The 21,354-nt window shown below is 41.3% G+C and overlaps 1 protein-coding gene across 1 annotated transcript in view; it reads left to right on the forward strand.

Annotated features, from left to right (window-relative positions):
* The window catches only part of LOC111581816 (nck-associated protein 5-like), a 155,340-nt gene that overhangs the window by 111,880 nt on the left and 22,106 nt on the right, over positions 1–21,354 (forward strand). Inside the window, 8 exon segments of the mRNA XM_035957365.2 lie at positions 2,587–2,766; positions 5,217–5,285; positions 7,939–7,977; positions 8,150–8,254; positions 8,256–8,270; positions 15,306–15,410; positions 16,492–16,680; positions 17,571–21,196. Of these exon segments, the coding sequence (XP_035813258.2) occupies positions 2,587–2,766; positions 5,217–5,285; positions 7,939–7,977; positions 8,150–8,254; positions 8,256–8,270; positions 15,306–15,410; positions 16,492–16,680; positions 17,571–21,196 (4,328 nt within the window).

The following is a 21,354-nucleotide window of genomic DNA, read 5'->3' on the forward strand; positions in this document are numbered from 1 at the left end:
TCAGTATTAATGCTGACAGCAAAGGCATCGTGGAGAGATGTGCTTGTGAAGACTTTTCCCAGCTATCCTGTTCCCATCACAAAGCCAAATGATAAAGAAGGGCCCACAAGGGAAAAAAGTGCAAGAACCAAGAGGCTTCAGATGAAAATCCCAGCCACAATTCTTCATAGAGATGTCAGGCGCCTTGTCATTCTACTTCCCACTGAAGAACAATGAGAGGTGTAAAGGACTTGTGACCTCGCTGAGTTTGGAAAAACCAGGAGGTCAAGTGGGAGGTGTTAAGCTGAATCTCAGGACATGGGACCTAAAAACTACACTTCCCAGAATGCACTGGTAGCAGCAAGGAGGGACCTGACACCTGGTGCTTGACACCTGATCAGTGATCACTGATTTAGAGCACCTGGGAAGGACTGGGGGAAGCTCAGTCAGTCAGGCAAACAATCTTCAGAAGAGAGACACGAGAAAAGAACAAAGAAGATCCAAGTCCACTCATGGATTCAGTCCAAAGGCGCCAATGATTGGTGAAATGTTTATTTGCTTTCTTGGTGATTTGAAATGTTTCTTGATATGGCCAAGTTTATGTTAACTGCTCACTGTATGATTGGTTGATTTAATTGATTAAGTGACTAATATGTCAACTATTTGGTTCTGTGTTTGATAGTATGAACATTGTTTCTCTGTCTTTAAAGGTTTACAACCTATTGAAACATCATGACCAACCAACGAAAAGGAAAATAAAAGTTTGAGTTGGAAATTTAAATTGAGTTGTGCTCACGTCCTTTGGAGGGAAAGAGAGGTGGACTTGACAATGACCTTAATTTCACATTGCTTGAAGCCTCAATGCAATTTAAACATGTGAGATATCTTAATAAAAAATATAAAAAATGCCCCCCTGTGCAGTTGTCATGAATGGAGGAATTAGCTTTAAAGACCAAAACCATTTTTGTACCAGGTTGTAAACATATTTATTTATGCTGTGAAGTTGGGCATTTCATTATGGGGGTCTATGGGTACTGACTCGCATTTGCATTCAGCCTCAAATGGCCTTTCGAGGAACTGCACCCTTCTGCAGGTATCCAGCTCAGAACCGTTGTTTGTGCAGCTGTAAGCTAATGTGCATTGCCGGGAATAGTGTTTATGTGCGCAATACATAGAGGCCAGTCTACATGTATTGAACAGAGTCCTCCAAGCAGACGCCAAGTGGACTAGAATATTGTGTCCACTGTTGTACATGTTTACGACCACAAGGAAGTGTAATCCTGGTTTCAGGTTTAATACTGAGCCACAAAACATCCAACAATGTCCATCAAATCTAACCTAACAATCACATCCATACATATTTAATCTAAATTCTAATAAACTTTATGCCGCTTGTTTTGCCATAGTACATTGTTTTAACTCTTCAAGATACTATTTGTTACTCAAATAAAATAAGATGAGATATTTGAAAGAGACCATTAATTTATCATGTATTTACTCAAAACATACTCAACTTACCATAAGTGTTTGCAGGTGGGGTCAATAGCTGCAAATGCTGGAAACCCAATGTTAGGGAACTGACTTTTCTCTAATCTTTGGTATTTTGTGAGTACCGCATTTCTGTACCTCTAACAACCTTTTAAATGAAACAAGAAAACCATCCTTAGCTGACTGCCATGTACTCATAGACACATTCACTGTGTGACGATAGCAATAGCCATCACTTTAGTGTATAAACTGCAAGTTTATTTTTAAATTGCTTGTTTTTTCAGTGTAAAACCTGAAGATATTCCATGTGCAATGATAAAAAGAGAAGATGGACAGAAAATCATCACAATTGAGAAGAAAAATGAGGAACTGTTTGGCTTTTTGACTTAAAGAATTGTTAATTATGACAGTTGGTTTGAAACTGTTTGAAATGACTTCAAAGTTCCCTTTTGCTCACATCACATGTTCAGATAGTACATAACTTAAGGCAGCAAACATGAACAATCTCTTGACTGTTACAGAAATCTAATTGTATTTTCTTTTTGTAGTTTGGTATAAGACAGATTGTGCCGAATTATTAGCTAATTATTATCAGTCTGTAATTATCACAGATGTCAGGAAGGCAAAAAAAAAAAAAAGAATTAACCCAAAAACAGAAGATATAGTTGGCAAGAGATTTAGAGAATTTGTCAAAGGCAGACAGAAAGAGACAGACAGTGAGGGCAAAGAGGGACGGTGTAGGATCCCCATAATACAGACAAGAGAGCCCTCAAGGTCACTGCCTCTCTTTGGAAAACAAGTGAAACATGATTAGGGATTAGGGGATGTTTTGGAGCTCTGTTGTCAAAGCTGCCTCGCTGTCTTCCCATCTGCCCATCTGATCCTCTCCCCTTTCTCTTTCTTCATCTTTCACTTTCTCCTTCCCTCTGATTTCTGCCTTTCACGGCTCCTTACCCGCTTTTTCATCTTGCCCTGGAACATTTGTCATACCTCTTTTTGAATGCTTTCACCCCATCTGCTGTGGTTTTTGCTTGCCAAATTTCCCCATCATTTTCTTCTCTGTTTTTTTTTCTCCCTCCCAACCCCCCCTCTAACCCCATCTCGTTATCTGTGCGTTAGGATAAACTCTCCGCGGAAGTGCAGAAACGGCACGATGGCCCTGAAGAAAACGGCTCCCTGCCGGCAACTCAAGCGGAGCTGGACCCCGGGCAGCCGCCGGATCCCGAACATGATGCCAGCCAAGCAGAGGAGGACAAAGACAAAACCAAGCTCCTTCTGGAGCGCCTCAAGGCCCTGGAGGTAACTACTTCACCACCATGTCCTCTCTCTTTCTCTGTCTTTACTGCTGAGTTTCTCTTTGTCTCTTGTCTCTCTGCCCACCTTCTTTCTGCTTTGTTCTTCTTCATTCCTGCCTCTTCACACTTGGGCACATCCTCACTTCTAGCCACCCTTGGCTATCCTTTGTGACCATCTCGTCTGCCAGTTGTCAGAGTCCTTGCTCAGTTGTGTCTGAAAGCATGACAGCTCATCAAATTCTCCAGTCTTCTTCGTTTGGAGAGCAAAGTCATCCTATGAGAGTCGCCGCTGGGGCCTCAGGCTGTACTCCAGCTTTGGTTTGTTTTCCTCTGCGCTCGGGGATTTGAGCTGCACTCCGCCATGAGCCGCAAGCAACATCTGAAGTGGGAGCTAAACCACAGAGATCCATGCTGATTGGTGTTTTTTTTGTTTTACTGAAGACACCATCCTTTCAGATCTTTTTCAGCAATTAGAGGACTCAGACTTAATTAAATTAGGACTCCAGTCTTACGGATTCGTTCCTGGGTGGCTCCATTGGTGTTAAGGTTGAAGGAATGGTGACATGCAGTCAAATCATGAGCAATCCTTTACGGACAGGTTGATGATATGCACACATCGGTTCTTAATGAGTATTTCACACGTGTACATTGAGAAAGATCATCCAAATGAAAAAGAACAGAAAAGTGTTTGGTCATTGTTGTACTAAATGCTTTCAAAAATAGACCCTAATTGCACCAGAGCGGCAGATAATTGCCTGTTGCTCCTCTGCAGAAAGTTATCTTCGGAGGCTGGCAGGAAATGTGGTCAACCTGTTCTGGTGATCCATCTGATGAAGCGCATTAGTTAAACATTACATTTTAAATGGCTTTATCAAAAGTTATCTGCCATTTTATTCCATTCCGCTGCGTGGGTGATGGATGCACCACCGGCTAAAGCAGCAAGAACAGAACACAGGCGATACATCACTGCTCTTCACTGTGCACAAACTCCAGTGACACTAAGTAAGCACTGCCCAGCTCTTATTTCTTCAGCTCTACTGATACTGCTCATTAGCTTGGCAGGCACACACTGCAGTCTATAACTAGGGCTTAAATGAATGCACAGATTTTAAGAAACGCCCGCTGATCATCTTACTTGAAGCATGGTAAGGACATGAACGCAAATCAATTTACCACTGATAATTTACAAGCCTGCTTTATGATAAATCTTCATGTTGAAAAACAGACACTGGTATTATCCCCAAATTTAAACATTTTCAAATTGAAAGTGAAATCTTGAAAACTATGATCCTGAAGAAGCTTACTGGTGTCACGATTTACAGATATTAAGTGTGAAATATAGAAAAATTAAATATTGATATAGTTCATAAAACATATATGATAATATCACACATAATACAGCACCAGTAACTAAATTCTAAAATGTATATTTAAGGGACATCTTGCCTCACATCTTTCTATGTGTTCTCTTGAGAGTGCAGTGTATTCCTAGGTTTTTAGTCGACACAACTGTAGGGTTGATTTGAAGAACAGTGAAAGAAGATTGTAAATGTGCCGTTTGGTGCCTGTGTCACTGAACAATAAAGCAGGTAACAAAGCACCTCTTAACTTGTGTGCTGCAATGATGCACCGATGTGTCAGATTGCACTTCAAATTGATGCTCGAGTTAGAAAGAAAGGGTTCCTGTGTAGGCGTCATGCTGACTAAATCAACACATATTAAATAGTCATGGTCTTTATTCGCTGTTGTGTAACAAAAGGGGGATTTCATATTCTTTTGTTAATGCAATTAATGACAGCCGTTTGGTCCACGGGCAAGTTTTAATCAGAAATAATTTTTTACAAGTAAGATAAGCAAGATGTCAAGAGACTTTAGCTCCAAGATATGTCCTAAAAATAGAAATTACATTGACAAACCAACACATAAGACACACAACCTTAATTACTTGAGCCATTCATTACATTTACACCATGCTCCAGGGTTCGAGGCTTTAATGAGTCTGTGTTTCTTCCTCGATGGCACCGTTGGAATGTTTTGGGTTGTGATTATGTTTCCCATGTTTTCATCAAGGGATTGGTAGTCTCTACTAAAGGGCAGAGGGCGAGAGAAGCGAAGAAGGCTGACAGCTCCTAATATGCTGCCTGCCTCTGACAAATTGGAAACTCCCAGAGATCAATAGGGCGCCGCCTCATCGCTTGGCAAGTGGAGGAGATATTCTTATTAGGTCCAAACTCCAAATGGCTAGCCGCGGCCCCAAAGTTCAGCATCATAACTTCCATCCCCTTGACCTTTTTCTCAGTTGTGCTTGGTAATTTTGTTATTGGCCAACCCAGTTCAAAGTTGACATATGACCTTTGTGAGGGCAGTCTCCTCTTAGCTGCAGCTCCGCTTGATTTCTACTTCTGTCTCCATTGTTGTTGTGTCAGATGTAACTAAAGTGTGTGTCCTTTGCAGGAGAAGAATTCGGCCTTGGCCCTAGAGAATGAGAGCCAGAGGGAACAGTATGAACGCTGTCTAGATGAGGTGAGTGCAGTCCATCCTTATCTTGTCTCATTTTAAGGGCTCCGAGGAACTAACCAGATGTTTTACTTGCCTTGAAGAAAGTGTTTATTGGATGGAAGGAGTAGAATGAATTTTCCTACCAAGCTAAAGATTATGTTTTTTAATGAGGTTATCTTCCAGGTTGGCAATTCACTGCAGCCACAGCTTAAAGAAAGGAATGGGTTGATAATAACAATTAATTTAGAAAACAGTCTCCTTTTTTTCAGCCAATACAATCTCTCAACTCTTACTTAAATCACGAGACCAAGCAGCCAGAAGGCTTCTAATTTTTCATGCTTTTTGCAGCTCTTCTGTACAATTAAGGGTTTTTTTAGCCTTCTGAACCCCAAGCAGTTTCCGGGTGTTTTTTTTTTTCCTGTCACTCGACTCATAAAGTCCCGCACCTCTATGGAAACTGCACAACTATGGATAGAAAATGTGATAACTCAAAACTGTCTTATGTACTGTACGACACAGTGATAATGCAGCAAATCATTGAAAAATGGGGAAAAAAACTATAGTAGAATTTCTTTCATAATTTATTTTTCTGAAATTTTAAACAAAAAAATGGAGGGTACATTATTTTTGCAAGTACACCAAGATATTACCCACACTGGAAATAAAAGGTGACTCTACATACTATATAGCTAGTTCACAGCTTTGATTTTTTATTGTTTCTATACTTGAACTGCAGGCTGTGTAAACACGGCCTGCAGTTCAACCCAGTTCATCTGAAAAGCCACTGAATTTTGTAAAGTAACTTTTGTGTGCCACGGAGTCAGAAATGACTGAAAGTTGCTCAGTGGAGTGCAGAATTTTCAGTTTTTTGTAGAATCTGGTTAAAGCAAGCAATTTACTGTGAGCCAATTTTTAAAAATGGCATGAAGAACGAAGTGATTTTGATAAAATCTCATGACTTTAAGCTGACATTTGGTTCCTGACAGAACCATGTGACTAGTTCAAGGATTGTCAGAAAGTGGAAAATCTGATGGTTCTTCCTGTTTTAACAGTTTTTGACTTTAATAAATGGTGTAATTTTTGGCAATGTATCGTTTTAAGATAGCATGACCTTCAAGCCCACTGCAAGGTTTTGAGGTTTAGAAGGTTAATGGCTGAAGGCCTTTTATTGATGCTTGTATAGGAATAGAACTACAGGAGATGATGGTTTTTTTTGCTTCCCTACTACTGCTAATAGTACTCAGCTGTGTACAAACGGTCAAAACAGCTACTTGTTGTTGTGTGAATTTTGCAATCTAAACTCTGAGCTGTTAAATAGCCTTCACCTGACATGAACCGGTTTCTCTGAAACAATACTTAATATAACAATGGCAGTTGTGTGCCCTCTGGTTATTTGTGAGAGCTTGATAAGTGCTGTTTCGGGAGCCATGTGAGGGAGAGGAACCAGCCTGGCTCTGGGCTGTATGAGCTCTGAATCACACCAGGATGGAGGCAGGGGAGGCACTGCTGTGGGGAAGTTTGTCCAGCAGGGACAAGTGGCCCCATTTGTCCTGGAACCAACAGGCTCTGGGAAAGAGCAGATGTGCTACGGGGTGGGAAAGACTGGTGAGAGAAGAAAGGGAGTGAAAGAAGAAAGGATAGGGAGAGCATGAGGAAGAAGATGGAAAGTGACTGATAAAAATATAGGGTGAGTTATATCCTCTGTGGACAGCATTTGGGGTAAACTCAGTCCTCGTCTCCTTTCTGCTTCCCTGCCTTCACTAAGATGGCTCAACTCAGCTTTGTTGTGTTTATTTGTCAACTGTTTTCCTATGTGGGTGACTTTTTGTGGAGGGAAGGCTTGGCAATAATCCTGTTTTAATGATGGAGGCTGTGTGCGCCCCTCTAACTACTGCGACCTAAAGCTTGCTCTGTAACAGAAGGGATGATTATTTTTTTATATCAGACCAGCTGCATGTCTGAATTTTAGTGTGTGGGCAAGCTCATTTATAGTTTAATTATTTGTATCCAAGTCATACAGTGTCTGCAATCAAATTGAGATTCTCTGTCAGAGATCATTAACTCAGGTTTGTTTGACCGTCTGGCTTTTTTTTTTTTTTTTTTTCCCACAAGAGGCAGATCTGTAACTTGCGGTTCCAGAAGCAGGGCTCATTTCACCATATTTACCCCTGTCTCTCCTCATTCAATAAATGAGAGCGAGCGCACTCAAAAGAGCCAATGTGGCTTCACACGGTATTAATGAGCAATCAATGGGCAGTAATCGGAGCTGCTTCTTCATTGGCGTTGTGGTCTGAAGCACAGGCGGGTGTGAGCCGCTGGGAGACCGAGGCCCAGGCACAACAGCACTTAAGCCGGGCATACCTCTGCTCCTGCATCCGCCCGTCGCTGTCAATACCACCATTAGGAAGTGAGAGTTAAACATTACGGGGAAGTGTGTAAAACACACACACACACACACCCGACACCAGAAGAAAAACCTGCAATATCTTGTGCCACTGTGTTCACTTTAGCTTATAATAATTCATCTTAAATTGGCTGACAAGTGCAAACACTGCAAAAGTGCAGTGTCGGCAGTGCAAATGCAGTCTATGGAGGCCAGTGAGGGTCAGAGCAGGTCAAGAGTTGTGCCAAAGCAGCCAAACTGCAGTAACTTCCTTTTTCTTTCTGTCTCTTAAAGGTTGCCAATCAAGTCGTGCAAGCGCTTCTCACCCAAAAGGTTAGTTTCTTATTTCTATGTTCCTATTCTGCTGCTTTTCTCAGATCACAATTAATAGCTTCTGTAACTAATCTGCATCTTTTATTGTTTTCTTCTTTTCTCTTTGTGCTATAGAGCGAACACTATTTGCACTAGATGCATGTTTTGATGTGCTTTCTTTCTGTGTTCTCAGGATCTGAGAGAGGAATGTCTGAAGCTGCGAACCAGGGTTTTTGACCTGGAGCAGCAGAACCGGGCGCTGAGTATTTTGTTCCAGCAGAGGATCAAGCCTGCCTCAGGATCTGCTTCTCCAGGTACGCTGATCTCCTGAAAACACGCACTGATGTTGACACCTTTGAGCTGCGACTTGCATTAACCCTTTGAACCCTGCTAGCGAGTTTGAAAGGCATGTTATCTTTTAAAAACTGCCAAAATTAGACCATTTATCAAAGCAAGAAACTGTAAAAACCAAAAGAATTGTCAACAGCCTGTTGCATACTCATCAGTGGCATGCAGAAAACTTAAGTAAATTTCAGCTTAAATTGTAATATTTCATCAAAATCACTTTATTCTACGTGCACTCTTTTAACATTCTCCAAAAAGAAATCATTTATATGAACAGTAAACATCAAAAAATTCTGCACTGTGAAGCCAGCCATGATTTAATGACTTTACAGCTGAACTGCTGAACACATAGGAGACACTCCGCTCTGTGATTACTTTTCTTGTCTATAATATGTACAGCCAATATTTCTTTCACCAGGATTGGAAGCAGCTGTAGGTGCTTGGAAAATGATCGTACATGTTGATCCAGTTTTTTTCTTACTTTTTAAAAAAAAAATGATGTCATCATACTTGTGTCATACTGCACAAAATGCAATCATAAGCTCTGTCTAATTCTAGCCATGGTTCTGCTGTTTCCATTGAATAGCAGGATTTTATATTGCTGTGAAAAATGAGCCCACAGTGAGTAGAAATGTGACAGAAGCAGAAAAAAAATACCCAGAAACATACTGGAGATCAGAGGGTTAACTCCTGGCCATTGAAGATACTTATTGGACAAAATGAAAAATAGCAGAATTTCTGTACATGAAAGCAGATTGAAATTCAGTTGGGCATGAAGGCAGAACAGCTCAGAGGGAAACATTTCCAAACAGCTGGGCGTGTGTTTGTCATTGGCTACCTCACCTTTCTGCATCATTATTTTTTTCGTTAAGTCTTACTTGCCTTCCCTGCACCACTGATTCGTTTTCTAAAGGAAGAAGCAGCTCCTCCAGTAAACGACACAGTTGTTTTTTCTCAAACTGCTCTAGGGTCTGAACTAGACACAGTCTGCACAGAAATTGTAAATACTTTGATTTAGAATGAAAAACCTTCCCATATTTTTTTCTTTTTTTTTTTTTTTTTACATCAATCTGCATCAATTCCTTGGCCTCTTCAGAAGCAGCTTTTGTTCAGTGTTTCTGTTTTGAAGCGAACATAAAGAAAATATTGACCTGGAAGCACAGATCTCTTGTTTTGGTTGGTGTATCTCGTATTGTGGTTCAATCTCATGTTGTGCAGTTTTAATGTTCTTGTATTTATGGTTTCAAATTGTCGATTCGCACATGCACCAAAGACTCCCTGCTGCACTAAGATCTGAGTAAAACTAAGTAGGAAAGGCAGATACAAGCTGAAAAAAATCACCCCACATCTGAATGTCCTTCCAAAGCTAACACCACCCACCTAATCAAAATATTACAGTAATGCGATAACTTCATGCAGTGCTGTAATCAGCTATATGAAGCAAGAATTTCACATTCGACAAAGCTCGAATCTCGTGTCTTCTCTGTAACCATCACAGAAAACACCACTGTGTTATTATTCTCCCACAAACCCTCCATTCTGTCAACTGGAGGAGCTGAAAATTGCCTCATTTCATCTTTTTTGGACCCTCGAAAAACACCAATTTGCTGAAAAGTGTCTATATGTGCATTCCAGCGAGGTCTTTAAGGTGTAATTATGAGAGAGACAGACCAGTATGCTTTACCCATCTATTGTCAACAGTAATGTGGTATTGTGGGGCAATAAGGTCAGCTTGGAAAGTCGGATTTCACATAATTTTGCAAATTGCCGCGGGGCTCTCTGCCATCGATATGAAAATAGGAAGCTGCCAAAAAGGAAAAGCGATGGCGAAGGAGCCGTCAGTCCACCCAGACGAGAGGAGTAGGGAGAAAGAGATGAGGATGAAAAGAATAAAAGTATATGAGAACAGGAAGGACAGGAGGGTGAAAATGGACAGAGATGAGATAGTGGGGAATCGCCGGCACTGAGGTAGAAGTGAAAAACTAAGAGTGGAATAGGAAGCAGCGTAAATGGAGTAAGGAAAAGAAAGAGAGAAGAAGAAATAATATGGCTGTGGGTGTGCTGTATAGCTTCTTGTCAGTTTCTGGCTACTTCCAGTGCCATTATTGGACAGGCAGGAACATTGTTAAGTGAAACTGCAGTATAAAAAGGCTTGGAGAGGGATATTGATGATACCACTGTGGGGACCAAGAGGTGCAATCTAGCTGAAGATGTGAATTAAGGCACTCAGAAATATGATAGAGTTGTATCGCGTTGGCATACAGCGGAGACAGTTTTTTTTTTCGTTCCAATGTGATTCAGCTGAAAAGAAACTAATGGAGGGCTGATATTATATATCAGTTGGTAATGTATGTGCGCTAGACGGGTCAAAAGGAAATAAATCACGTAATGTGTGTGTGTCACAGACAAGAGAGTGCGAACAGAGATAGTGAATTTGGTGTAGACTCGAGCTCTGTGTGCGCACCTTGTGACACATCTTCACCACGGGGATGCAAAAATTAGTTGCAGCCTTTAGATGTGTTGTTTTTTTCCCCCCCTCTCTCTGCTCATTATTTAATAATGACATTTTCACCATCAAGTGGGTGATTCAATATGAGAATTAATCAGAATGTGATCACGCTGCTCCGGATGTTCTGTGCGTCCATTATGAGATTTCCAGTCATGTGTGGGAGAGCTGTGAAAAACAGCTATATTTATCCTCGTCACAAAGAACGGCAACTTCCTACAGAAGATTTATCTGTCTATCTAGCTATGCTTAAAGCCCGGAAACAAGAGGAAAGAGCTGTGTCTGACCAAAGGTAGTAAAATCCACCTACCTGCACCTCCAAAATTCTCTAATAAATGTGCTAAATCTTTCTTTACTGTATGTAACCCTCATTAAAATGCTAAACTGGCACCCTTGACCACATGTACACTTTGTCTGGAACTGTTATTCATGGTTTGAGATAAGCCACTTAGTAGCAATTGAAGTAATGCATTGTAAAATAACAAAATAAAATAAATGGTTAAAATCTGGCAGCAAGGGAAAAAGTATTTCAAACAATAGCAGAAAACGGTAATGTTCAAAAACTCTGAAAATAACTTCAAAAAATCTGTCAAATAATTATATTTTTAGCTGAATTAAATATAGTACACTGTTTTATCCATAATGTTTTGCTCAAATAATGAACAATATCTGTAAAATAATACTGTTTGTAGACTATTTAAATACAGTAAAACTGTGTGATTTTATGGCCACATTTAGTAAAAGAACAAATACAGATTTTTCTTTTTTTTTCTCAGTCAATTTGTAAATTTACACTTTTTTATCCATATTTTTTTTAATTTTGACAAATGTATGTGAAATAAAATATTTGTTGCAAATTTAAATACTAATAACCCCTTGACGCCTGAATTTATTTAGCATTAAATAAAAAACTTCTTTGTGCGTTTTTGCTTTCACGCTGATGCTAAAATAAGAAGAGATTGTTAATTTGTCTATTACACAAAGAACATAGATACATAGATATATAATAATAATAATAATAATAACAGATATATAATAATTAGGTCCCACTCTGATTGGTCCTACGAGAAACCAGTGCTTGCAAAAGGTTCCGAGGTACGTACTGAATATGCACAAACCGGCATTTGGGGAATGGATACGCTACAGTCTGAATGAAAGTGGATTAAAGATAGTTTAACTTTCTGGTCAAACATTGTAAAACAATTAAATATCATTTGTAAAAATTCAGATTTTTTACGTAAAATTTTTTTCTCAATTAGGATTTTCCTTTTAACATCTAAATCTAAACGTATCTAATCCAAATTCGAGATAATCACTCTGCCACATGACTTTTTATTATGTTCTCTCCATGTGATCCTGCATAGTTTTACCTCTTCAAGGTACCATTAGCCTTTGAAGTAAAATAAGATGACAGATTTGGAGGAGACACTATTCATTTCTTAATTGAACTGCTCAAAAAGTATTACCATATTTATCTTGTCATCGAGCCATTTAAGGAACTGCAGCTGTTCTGTCAAAAAATTACCAGAGCAAACAACCAATTTTGCACTACAATTAGTCTTTGTATTCAATTTACTAAACGAATACAGCAAAAATTTAATTGAAGGCATGAAAGTAACTAGAGTGAGTTTTCATTTTTTCTCTCTCCTGGAACCTCAAGCAAAGGGAGACTTAATCACCCATATGAGTGTACAGTTTCCCATTTAGCTCTGGACGTTTTGCTTATCAGTAATTAAACATTCCTCAGTTCCCTGCAGGCATCTCCAGTTCCTCTGATAAAGAACCATAATGCTTTTGATAGTAACTGCACCAGATGTGCACCTTCACTGCCTTCGGCCGGGAGTAGAAGAAGTATTAATTTCAGAAAAACCTGGCATTAACTTAAAACAACTGGGTTTATTTTCTCAAACCATGCACCCACAGGTTTGCAGAGTCGGCCACTTATGCTGCTCATCACATGTGACAGGAAAGCAGCAATTAAGTCGCCCATTACTGGGACAAATGTTTGGCTCTCCTGAGCCATCTCCCAGCCTCGGGACACAGCATGAATGCTATGACCTCATTACTGCTCATGGTATTTTTTTTTTTTTTTTTAAATGGTATACTGAAATATGTGCCGCATGCGAAAAGATTACCGATGTTGTGCAGTGGTATATGAATTGAAATTACAAAATGTGGAGCTTTAAAAGTATTGAATGACTGTTCATAACAAAGCTCCATCTTTTTCTATCACAGCTGAGCCTTTGTTTAGCTGGCTAGAGCTTTAGGAAAAGCCTTTTGTGATGAGTCAGACGTATAGATCAGGTGATGCAGGTGAGCATCATGTGCACGAGTGGGTGTATGAACTCTCTGCCTTTTTTTTTCTCTCTCGTGTGGCTGCTGGTGTGCGTATGTGTGGGTGTACTGCTGTCCGCTTCAGCCGATGTGTTTTTGACAGCGGGTGCCAATACTGATGTATTTGTTTGGAAGCTGCCTGTTGCTGCTATTCCAGGCTGATATTCATTATCTTGAAATATGACCACTGTCAAGGCAAAAACAACAAAGAACAAAAGCAAAGAAGCCTTTCCTTTTTCTTCCCCGTGTCTCGCAAAAGTTTGGCTCCCATAATTAATTGAATCCTTCCAGACTAATAGTTAATAAAAGGCCAATATTTGCATGATGTATTCCACTTTTGCCTACGTTAATGGGATTCTAACAATTAACATTTTTGACTTTGATCTTGGCCTTGATCCTTCCAAAAGTTCAAGAAGCATGCAGACGGCCTTGTCATCTGCCGTTTCCTTCAACTATCTTTCCCCTCATGACCCTGTGACACTATTGACTGAATCCTTGATGAGGATGCTGAGGAGGTGAAATCCAGCACCCTATGATAAGATCAGAGCCTCCCGTGACACCTCAGCCACTCCCATCCTGTGTGGAGCAGCAACCCAGAGGGTCCAGGGATGCAGCATGAAAGCTGCATGAATTTAAATCTCGTCAAAATGAGGATTAGAAGCCATATGGTGCTTTAAATCTGACTAGTTCAACTGACATCATACTGTTGCATCTTAATTTTAAAGAGTTCTGCCTCAAGAGTTCGCTGTATAGAACAAACAGGTATTTTTGAAGGTGAAACACTTTAGTCCTGAGAAATCCTCTCTACAGCTTAACTGTCTTTGAACTTGGCCAACTTATAAATCTTGGGGTTTTTTTTTTTTTTTAAATCCTCAAAATATTAAAGAATACAGTCCTGTGTTGGGGGGAATAAGTGGGCATTGACCTGTTTCCATGGCACCATTACCACCAACAAGACAACTTGTTCACAAGCTTATACAAAATGACTCGTCTCTTTTGGATGTTTTGCTAAAACTTTGAGAGAGAAAATGTAGGATGGTTGTGTTTTGGCCACAGGCGACAGGATGCAGGCTGTTTGTTCTGAAGAGACAAAAGAAGCGGTAAAGTTTTAGTATCATTAGGAGACGGCTTCTTTCATTTTTCTGTTGTTTGTTTGAAGGTTGCCTTTCACAGCACCATAAAAGTCAACATATAATGTCTGTGGAGTTTTATGGAAACAGACAATATTGAAAATAAATATAGCTGTTTTTATTTTTAAATGTTCATGGCATTGAATGGAAGATTCCAGCAGTTGATTTTCGAAGCTCAGTTTCCATTTGCTGAAGGTGACTTTAGCTTTTATAACATGCAATTTACTAGACAGATATTTTTCTTCAGCAGGTGCACAGCATGAGAATTGCCTTTTACTTTGCATGATAGCAAGAAAAAAAAAGAGATTGAAATATAGCAGAGCACAGAAGTGTATTCATGTGTCTATACATATACTCCCCGAGTGAGCATTAGTTTTTACCCTTGGCTGGAATTGCAGCATAAGATCAAGTGTTTTGTTCCTGTATATTTTCCAGTTTAAGTTAATTTGAGCACAGGGAATCCAGTGTAATTAAGTTCTGAGATTAATATGTGGAAATGTATTTGCTTTTGTATCCTTCCCTCTAACGCATAAGAATTAAATAACAGAAGAGACTGCAGACTAGCATATGAATTTTAAAAAAAGAAAAAATCAAAGGAATCCCTTACTCCCTGATGCAATTATTTCCTATTCACATCAGGGTTTTTTTTCCGGCCGATGACATGAATGACTTTGAAGGAGAACTATGAATGAGGGCTCTGTGTGGTACAAGTGGAGGGAACCTGATGGGTGAAATAATGCTCTGCCTCAGCTTTACAGTACAGCTGTTTGAGATTCTGGAAAATAAATTCACATACTAATTCTGCCTGGCGTCATTTTTACACTTTGAGCGCATTTATCATTCACGGAACAAAACGGTTCAGACCAAGAATTTGAATGCAAGGTTGGAGACGCTGCAAGAAGAGACTATGCTGTGTATCGCACAAAGGATTGATAAAAATCAATCTGCTGTTGTGCCATCTCAGATCCTACAGCAAGGCCTGTTTTAATTAAGTCGAAATTCACCGTGGCGTGTCCTTCCTTTCTGACTTTCAGAAACTCCACTCTCGGATCATGGATCTGTCTGCGGCAGATTTGCTCCTGGAGCCAGAGAGAAGCAAGGCTTTCCTGCTTTCCAGGAGTACTGACTCCCCGTCGAATGTAAGCATAATGGGAAACCTGCAGAAGGCAGTGTATTTTATGCATATAATCCATCCAAGTGCTGTCGCATAACTGCAACCCGCCCCGCCCTCCTCAAGAAATCATTGCAAGATATTAAAATACAGACCTAACAAGCTGAAGGCATGACCCCTCCTGTGCTCTCAGCAAGAAGAGCTGGCAGTATCACTTGGCACTAAGAGGAATAAATCCTTGTCATATTACCAGAAAACCATCGATTGAGACTCGTCGTCGGTAACAATGACTCCATAGGACACTGTGGTACATTAGTCATCTTATGTATTATGCATTAAGGCCTGAAAATGAGTTTGCTCCATTTTTTTACCCATATACCCCTCTGAGAATGCCACCCAATAAATTCTAATGTGTGCTATCAGAGCAGAAGAAGAAGGAGTAAATGAAATAATAATAGCCACGTAGTGAATTATAAATTATCTTGTTATCTAAATGTGCAAACGGACCACATATCTTTAAATAGGCTGTGTTAAGTGATACACACAAGTGGCACTTGTATGAGATTAGTTGGAAAAATCTGTGACATGACTGTATCCTGTTTCTTATCTTCCCTACTAGGACCTTTTTTAAAATAACTCATTTCCACCGTCAGATTCTCTGCAGCGTGATGCTAATTGGATAAACATCTGCCTCGCTGCGGTGCTTGCACATGGAAATTTGATTGATATTTTTTCTAAGTTTGCAAAGCGCAGCGGCTTAGCAATTTAGTTGTCTTTTCCACAGTATCTGATTGGTCTGTCAAGTGTCTGCTAAATATCTTTCATCACAAAATTAGCAGCAAGATAGCAATTAGACATGCAACACTTCCCAGCAGCTTCCATGCCAAATACTACTGATGCGTAGTTGCAGGAAAGTTTTTTTTAAGTTGGAAAAAGCTACTCACATTTAGATATTACCTAAGAACAGAACGACACTGATTTAACTTATTGACAGGACTGATAGTTGACTAAATGCATAAAGTTTGCCTGATTCTCTCCTCAGAAACCCATCCACAACAGTATAAATGACAAGTTACTCCACTGTAACGTTTCTTTTCACCATCCAACAGGAGGTTCAGTTGAATGGAAAAGCCAGTCTCCCTGTAGCAAAGTGTCTGAGCCAGCTGAGTCTGACGGTGCCAGCACCTGTATACCCTCGCAGCAGCTGTAGCAGTAGCGAGTTGTCCCTGTCAAGTGCATGCAGTGAATTCTCCAGCGGCTCAGTCACCTGGAACGATGGACGCTCCTGTGGGAAAATGGTAAACCTCGCTCATCAAGACCCCTGTCAGGAGTACCTAAGGCTTTTATTTTCTTTCTGTTGAGACCTTAATTAATCCCTTATCTTCCTGCAAGAGTTTTCTGATTGCATCTCTAAATGAATGTAAAGGCCTTTTATGATATTCAGAAAGATATATTTGGTCAATAAAGCTCGAACACAACTCTATCAGAGCCAGAGATGGTAAAAACAGAAATAGCCATCAGATTTTCAACTTTTAAACAGTAATATCTAAGCTTATAAGGGTAATGGTCAATCAAAAATAATTAATTCATTCAAATTCTATGTATCTTATTTAACAACTCTGCGTAAAATACACCATTTCTCTAAACAGTTCTGCATTTTCCAGTGCAACCGTAAAAGTATCCATTACTCTGCTATGTCTAACCGTCAGGAAACAAATTTCAGGGACTTTTCAGCTGAACTGGGGCTAAACTGCAAGCTGTGTTTACACAGAGCTGATAGGAGACAAATATGGAAACAGTAAAATAAGAAATCTAAGTAGGTAAATATCTATAGTGTGTAGAGTCACCACTTTTTCCCACAACAGTTAGCTGCTGAGGGCAATTGAAAAAATGCTATACATCTTGATTCCAGATTTTATCAGTTCGTTACATAATATCATAATTTTGTTATATGACACAGAAGACAGTTCTCTCTACTTCTACTCAAGGTTGTGCTGTTTTCATAGAGGCACAGGACTTTATATTGCAGTGAGAAAAAAAAAATAAACCCCAAAGTGTGATAGGGACAAAAAATGCCTAGAAAATGACTGAGGTTCAGAGGGTCAAAAATAACATCTATTTAAAATATGTGCGCTCATAATTTTGTAAAATCGAGATTGACCATTTTCTCTGTCTTTTCTCCCTGTAGTCATCGCTGACCTGGGAGAAGAGGCTGAATTTGGGTTCATCAGCCCCAAGTAATATCTGTGCACCCCCAGAGGAGCAGCAGCCCACAAGACGCAAGGAGAGCCACATACTGGAGGGACTGAGAAAGCTCCAGAGGAGGAAACACAGGAGCTCTTCTTGTTCGTCCAAGGTCTCCAAGTCAGGCTACAAAGATTGTATGAACTCCAATGAGGGCATCTACTCCCTGGGTATCAAGAATAGCAGTAAGGGAGTATCCAAGCCGATGCATGTTAGCAGAGCTTCAGCTGCACGGAGCAAGCAGTTCTCTTATGATTCTGATGATGCAGATGATGAATTGGCACAATCCAGTTGTAGAGATAACATCCCCACCAAGGACAGTTGGTTTCACTGTAAGAAGCTCTCCCACAGCATCTCAGACAGTTTGTGTAGCTGGGAGGGGACGCCGGACAGTGGAGGTGGAGGTGATGGTACCTCAGCCCCTGTAGCTACAAAACCATCTCCTGGATATGACTCAAAAGAACGTCCTGAAAAGCTCATGAGTTTCATTAACAGTTTTCTCCCTGAGGGAGGACGGCCATCAGCTTTTACTAAACCATCCAAGCTGCACTTCAACCCTCCTGATCCAGAGGGTCCAAATCATCTATCCGATGTGGATGATCCAGAGGAACTGAACTCTGAGTCTAGTGGCATCCGAATGTCAGCCTTTAGTCAGCTGCCAGAGCAAGCAGAGCGGGACTCCAAGAGGCTGTCAAGGGACGCTGCCAAACTGCTCACACAACAGTGCTTACGAAGAGACCAGGGACGCACCCAGTCTGCAGATGGAAGGCCCAGACCTTTCAGTCTAGTAAAGGAGCCCAAAGGAACCAAGTGCACCCAATCTGAGGAGAGCATATTGGCGATATTTGATGCAGAAGGAGAGCCGATTGAACTTTGTGCTCAGAAGCTTGCAGCAGGTGCTGGGCCTCGACAGGACATTCAAAGCAGAAAAGTAGTTCCTGATTACACCGAACTGGTGCCCCATGAAAGGCCAACAAGGCAAAAGTCTGCAAATGCAAGAAACTACACTGTTCTTGAATCTCCAGAGAAGCCCTCTGAATATCAGATTAGGACCAGCAAAGCAAGCAGTAGCAGGGAGGGAAGTGCAGAGAGGCTGTCAATGCAATTGACTCCACAAAGAAAACTGATCAAACCACCAACCAACCGAGCTAATAAAGGCCATTCCATCCCTCCCATGAATGATTCTGCAGGTTCTAAGTCTAATGGTTCAAAGATACCTGGTCGTAATAAACCTTCAGGATCCCCGCTGAGATTATCGAAGGGCTCCAACACAGAACCAAGTAACAGTGGAAACTCAGGACCCTCTGGTCAGGAGAAATCCCCCTCTTCTCCTACAGTCAAAATGTCCAGATTCATCAAAACACCCGGAAACTGCTCACAGAGTCCAAAGGCAGTAAACTCTAAGCTCCCCAGCAGGGCCGAATGGAGTAAGAGTTCCTCTTCCAATTCCCCTCACCTCTCAAGGAGGCACCTGGAGTATGCTGACAATGGTGAACAGCCAACCAGAGACAAACACTGTGAAACCAGCAAAAATAAACTCAGGTCCCCCTCTCCTCCCCCTCCCCCAGGCCGCACCACCTCCTTACTGATCAGACCAAATTACGAAGGGTCGCCTCAAGCACATAAAACAGGGGTGGCTCACCCATCCACACCAACCACTGTGAGGGGCCCTCCCCCAAGTTACCACACCTCACTTTTACCAAATATGCAAAGTACACTACCCATCAAGGATAAAGACTGTTTAGACTTAGATGCAAGCTACGGGACTGCACTTGCACCTCAGAAACTGGTCGACAAAACCAGTCAGCACCTTCAAAAGTCCCCTGCCATGACTCAGACACCTTCTAAAGGCACTTCCAAGCGGATGACCACGAAAGACTACCTCCCTTCTGCAAACTCAGGGTGTGCTCGAGAACCTGAAAATGCACCTAAAAGCTCAAAGAATGTCCCTCCTCCCTACAGTGCCCTCAAAGGGTCCTCACTTCAGAACTCATTTGCAAATAAGAGGGGATCTGCTCATGAAAATGTCCATCAGTCAGTGCAAAAGACCTCTATTAGTTTACCTATATCACTTCAGGACACCCGTCAAGGTCAGGCAGAGCCACAAACTGGTAAAGCTGTCATCAGCCCACCTAGCTCAGTTGTTATGTCCCCTAACCCAGTGGAAAAAACCTCAAAGACTCGCATCCCAATGGGGTTTAAAGCATTTTTAAAATCTCCCCCTAGCCATAAAAGTAGTGCCTCTGTACCAGGCAAACAAGAGAAAGATCATATCAACTCAGTCTCCAAGGAGACTGTCACTTCAAATGCTTCTACCCAGTGTGACGGCCTGCAGTCGGTGTACACTACTGATTCATCCAAGACGTCTGCTATAAAGGGGAAAGGTGAAGGCCAGTGTAGGTTACTGGAGGAGGAATTACACGTTTCTGTGCTGCCAGAGGAGGGGGAGGCTTGCGATAAGGGGAAAAGGAGTAGTCAACTTTTTGGTAGATCCATATCTGTTACTACCAAACCTCATCTGAAGCCGGCCTTGGGGATGAATGGGGCCAAAGCCCGCAGCCAGAGTTTCAGCACCAACTATATTGAGAAACCCAACATCAATGTTCTAGATGGACCAGGAAAAATCAGAACTCAGATCATCACAAACTCAGGTGAGAGGGGGAACTCTCTGACAAGGCAGAGTTCCTTGGAGGCACCTAGTGTTGTTTTGGTCGAGAGTCCAGTCCATTCACCTAGGACTAGGCTGAGCCACTACGGAGGCATGACAGGGTCAAATAGTCACAGCATTCTCCCTGAGAGGACTTTTAAATCAGACCCCAAAGGTGAGGGGTCACAGGGGACAGTGAAGGGGGACGCAGTCACCTCACCCTCTTCCCAAAAAGTGGTTCGTAGCTTACCCATCAGTGATCGGATTGGTTTAAACAACATCCGTAAGCCAGCAAAAGTTGGCTCTCACCCTCAGTTTCAGCCTGCCTCCCATTGTGTCTATAGCGTGGAGAACCCATTGAGGGAGACAGAAGGCATAGCAACCACCACCACAGAGCCAGACTTTAGCAGGGAAGTCAAAACCCAGACGGATTCCCCAAACAAATCTGCAGATACGGAGGAGAAAAAAGCCAGCCCAACAGGCTGCACAATTGAAGAAAAAGTCATGATGGGAATTGAGGAAAATGTGCAGAAATGTCAAGAACAGGAGAAGGTTGCTGCCACCGAGGCCAAACAGAAAACAGGCCCCTCACTGGCGAATTGGTTCGGCCTCCGTAAGAGCAAACTTCCAGCTCTGAGTGGTAAAAAAACTGACTCCCCCAAGGGAAAAGAGGAGAAGAAAGAGTTGAAGATCGGATCTGTGCTTGGAGGCAAACAGATGAAGTCTGACAAAAAGAAGGAGAAGAAGAAAAATGATAACCAGCAGAAAGACAGTCAGGAGGTGCAGAATCTGTCGGAGATGAACAACAAGCTGAGCTCCATCATGGACCACTGCAACAATCAGATGGGTCAGATTGCCAGTCAGATCCAGTGTACAACAGCTTTTATTGGCAAAGACCAGTTCGTGAAAGAGCTTCTTAGCAGGTGAGTAAAGCAAAATCTTCAATCAAGTATGATTTATCTGTAATTGATCGGATGCTATGTTGATTACTTCCTGACGCTGTCTTTTTGTCAAGTGAATCGACACTTTAAAACAAATTGCTTGCCCTGTTTAATTAAACATGAGCCATCACTGCATTACG

The sequence above is a fragment of the Amphiprion ocellaris genome, chromosome 24 (assembly GCF_022539595.1).
Source record: "Amphiprion ocellaris isolate individual 3 ecotype Okinawa chromosome 24, ASM2253959v1, whole genome shotgun sequence".
Taxonomy (NCBI): domain Eukaryota; kingdom Metazoa; phylum Chordata; class Actinopteri; family Pomacentridae; genus Amphiprion; species Amphiprion ocellaris.